The sequence below is a fragment of the Solanum stenotomum genome, unplaced genomic scaffold (genome assembly GCF_019186545.1).
Source record: "Solanum stenotomum isolate F172 unplaced genomic scaffold, ASM1918654v1 scaffold11127, whole genome shotgun sequence".
NCBI classification, from domain to species: Eukaryota; Viridiplantae; Streptophyta; class Magnoliopsida; order Solanales; family Solanaceae; genus Solanum; species Solanum stenotomum.
Genome location: NW_026021407.1, coordinates 66,831 through 68,937, shown reverse-complemented (window position 1 = coordinate 68,937; position 2,107 = coordinate 66,831). Strand labels below are relative to the sequence as shown.

The window sequence follows — 2,107 nt, the reverse complement described above, 5'->3', positions numbered from 1 at the left end:
CTAAATTGTTCTTTCTTTTTTTTTGGCTCAGAAGTTTCATATAGCAACCAATTTGGTCCTAAATTTCATGTCTTATCAATTTCTAGTGGTCTTTGTTATTATGGTGGATATCTCTTTATTTCCTTCAACTTTGTGTTAAAATAATCTTTCCCCTCTAACTTTTAGACTATAGACGTTCTTTTTTACTATATGCAATTTAATCATCTACTGTTATCGATAAGTATAAAATTTTATGAACCAATTTAATATTTAAATAACTATTATATACAAATTACTATAACAATTCCATATTATAAAACACAATTCAAATATAATATTATGGCTTCCCTTAAAAAATTTCTCTTTTATTGAAATACATTCATATGACACTAATTTTTTCATTTTTTGAAATATATTCTAGTTGAATTTCATTTATGGAGGAGGTCACTAATTTTGATGTCCACCACTTCTATATATATTAGTATTATTGACAAATGGTTAATGAGGCCTCAAAAATATAAATCACATTTATAGGAAGATTCGAATTGGTAACAAAAAAACGATTCAACTATAAAATTTCAACTTTTGTGATTATACTTTTAATATAATTTTATTTTCACTCATTTTCAACGAAGCGGTGTCTCGTAACAACAACTTCACCTAAGGTGGCTCTACCCTTTTTTGCCTTTTTTTTTTCCCTTTCTTTTAGCCACCCTAAAAAATTTGTATGCAACCAGCATTATATTTGCACCACCCATGATAACCTAAAAGATATCATCAAGACAAATTGAAAAGTGTGCAAGTTGGATACAAACTTAAACATGATGGACTAAATTGTATCTTAAGCCAAACTTCAAGGACCAAGTAGTGCAATTTACTCTACATCTAAATCTATATATAATCCCACCATGCATCCCCTATAGTCAATCCCACATACTCTCCCTCTCTCCAAATCTAACTTCTTTCTAGTCTTCAAAGAGTAATATATATATATTTATTCACAAAAACATGTTACCATACCATCCAAGGCCAATGATCATGATGGAAAGGACACGAAAGTCCAATATTGAACAAGCACCAAATTGTCCTAGGTGTGCCTCTACCAACACAAAATTTTGTTACTACAACAACTATAGCTTGTCACAACCTAGGTATTTTTGCAAAGCTTGTCGTAGATATTGGACTAAGGGTGGTTCTCTTCGAAATGTCCCCGTTGGTGGCGGTTGTCGGAAAAGTCGACGTTCAAGATCTACAAGAAAAGACGATAATACCCTTCAAACATCGAGCCCCGCCCTCGAAGGCGCTCCCGGAGCTCATGACATTGATCTAGCGGATGTTTTCGCTAAGTATTTGAACCAAGGTACAAATAATGATCATGATGATAATATTATTATTCAAGAATCTCAAGATTATTCTTCTATTGGAGCAAGCTTATCTAATTCTCCTTCATCAGATAGCTTGGTTAATAATCCAACTTCTTTTGAGAATGAAAGTTTGTTGGATAATTTCCAAGATTACCCTTGTGGTAATTTTCTTCAAGAGGAGCAAGGGGGTCAAATTAATCAAGATTTTCTTGATTTTAACACTAGCTTTCTTGAAATGCAATCTATACTTGGACAAGAGGAGGACCAATTTGATCATTATAGCACAAGTAATTTTGAGTGGCAACCAATGATGCAATTTCAAGATTTTGGATCAATTTTAGAACTAGATGATCATCAACTCATGAAGAATTCAACAACAAACTTAGCAAGTCATGACAATAACAACAACAACTATAGTTCATTTGATCTATCCAACTATATATGAAATTTACTTAAGGTGCAAAGGGTATCTTCTTTATTTTATTTTATTTTATTTTTTGGTTTGGTGGGGGTGGGGGTCTAAACTTATTCTTACTTGAAAAATGACAGTTAACTGTCACATTGTTATTTGAAAGAGACTTGTGAGAAATACAGGATGAATATAATTAAAAAAATATACACACAAAAATGAAAAAAAAAAGTATCATACACTTCTTCTTTTTTTTCTCCTTATTTTGTTCTAACCTGTATTAAATACTTGGGCTGGAGTAGTATGTTGTAACTTCTTAAGGCCAACAATAGTTCACAATCAAGCAATTATGGCA

General features: G+C 31.7%; 1 protein-coding gene across 1 annotated transcript; it reads left to right on the top strand.

Annotated features, from left to right (window-relative positions):
- The first annotated feature begins 920 nt into the window (after positions 1-920).
- Positions 921-1,842, top strand: LOC125849857 (dof zinc finger protein DOF2.5-like). The gene has a single exon (XM_049529827.1). It carries the CDS (start codon positions 988-990, stop codon positions 1,786-1,788), a length of 801 nt encoding a protein of 266 aa, XP_049385784.1. The 5' UTR covers positions 921-987; the 3' UTR covers positions 1,789-1,842.
- The last annotated feature ends 265 nt before the right edge of the window (positions 1,843-2,107 follow it).

What these genes read in the sequence shown, in the direction of transcription:
- LOC125849857 (XM_049529827.1), top strand. Translation starts at nt 988, where the DNA reads ATGTTACCATACCATCCAAGGCCAATGATCATGATGGAAAGGACACGA.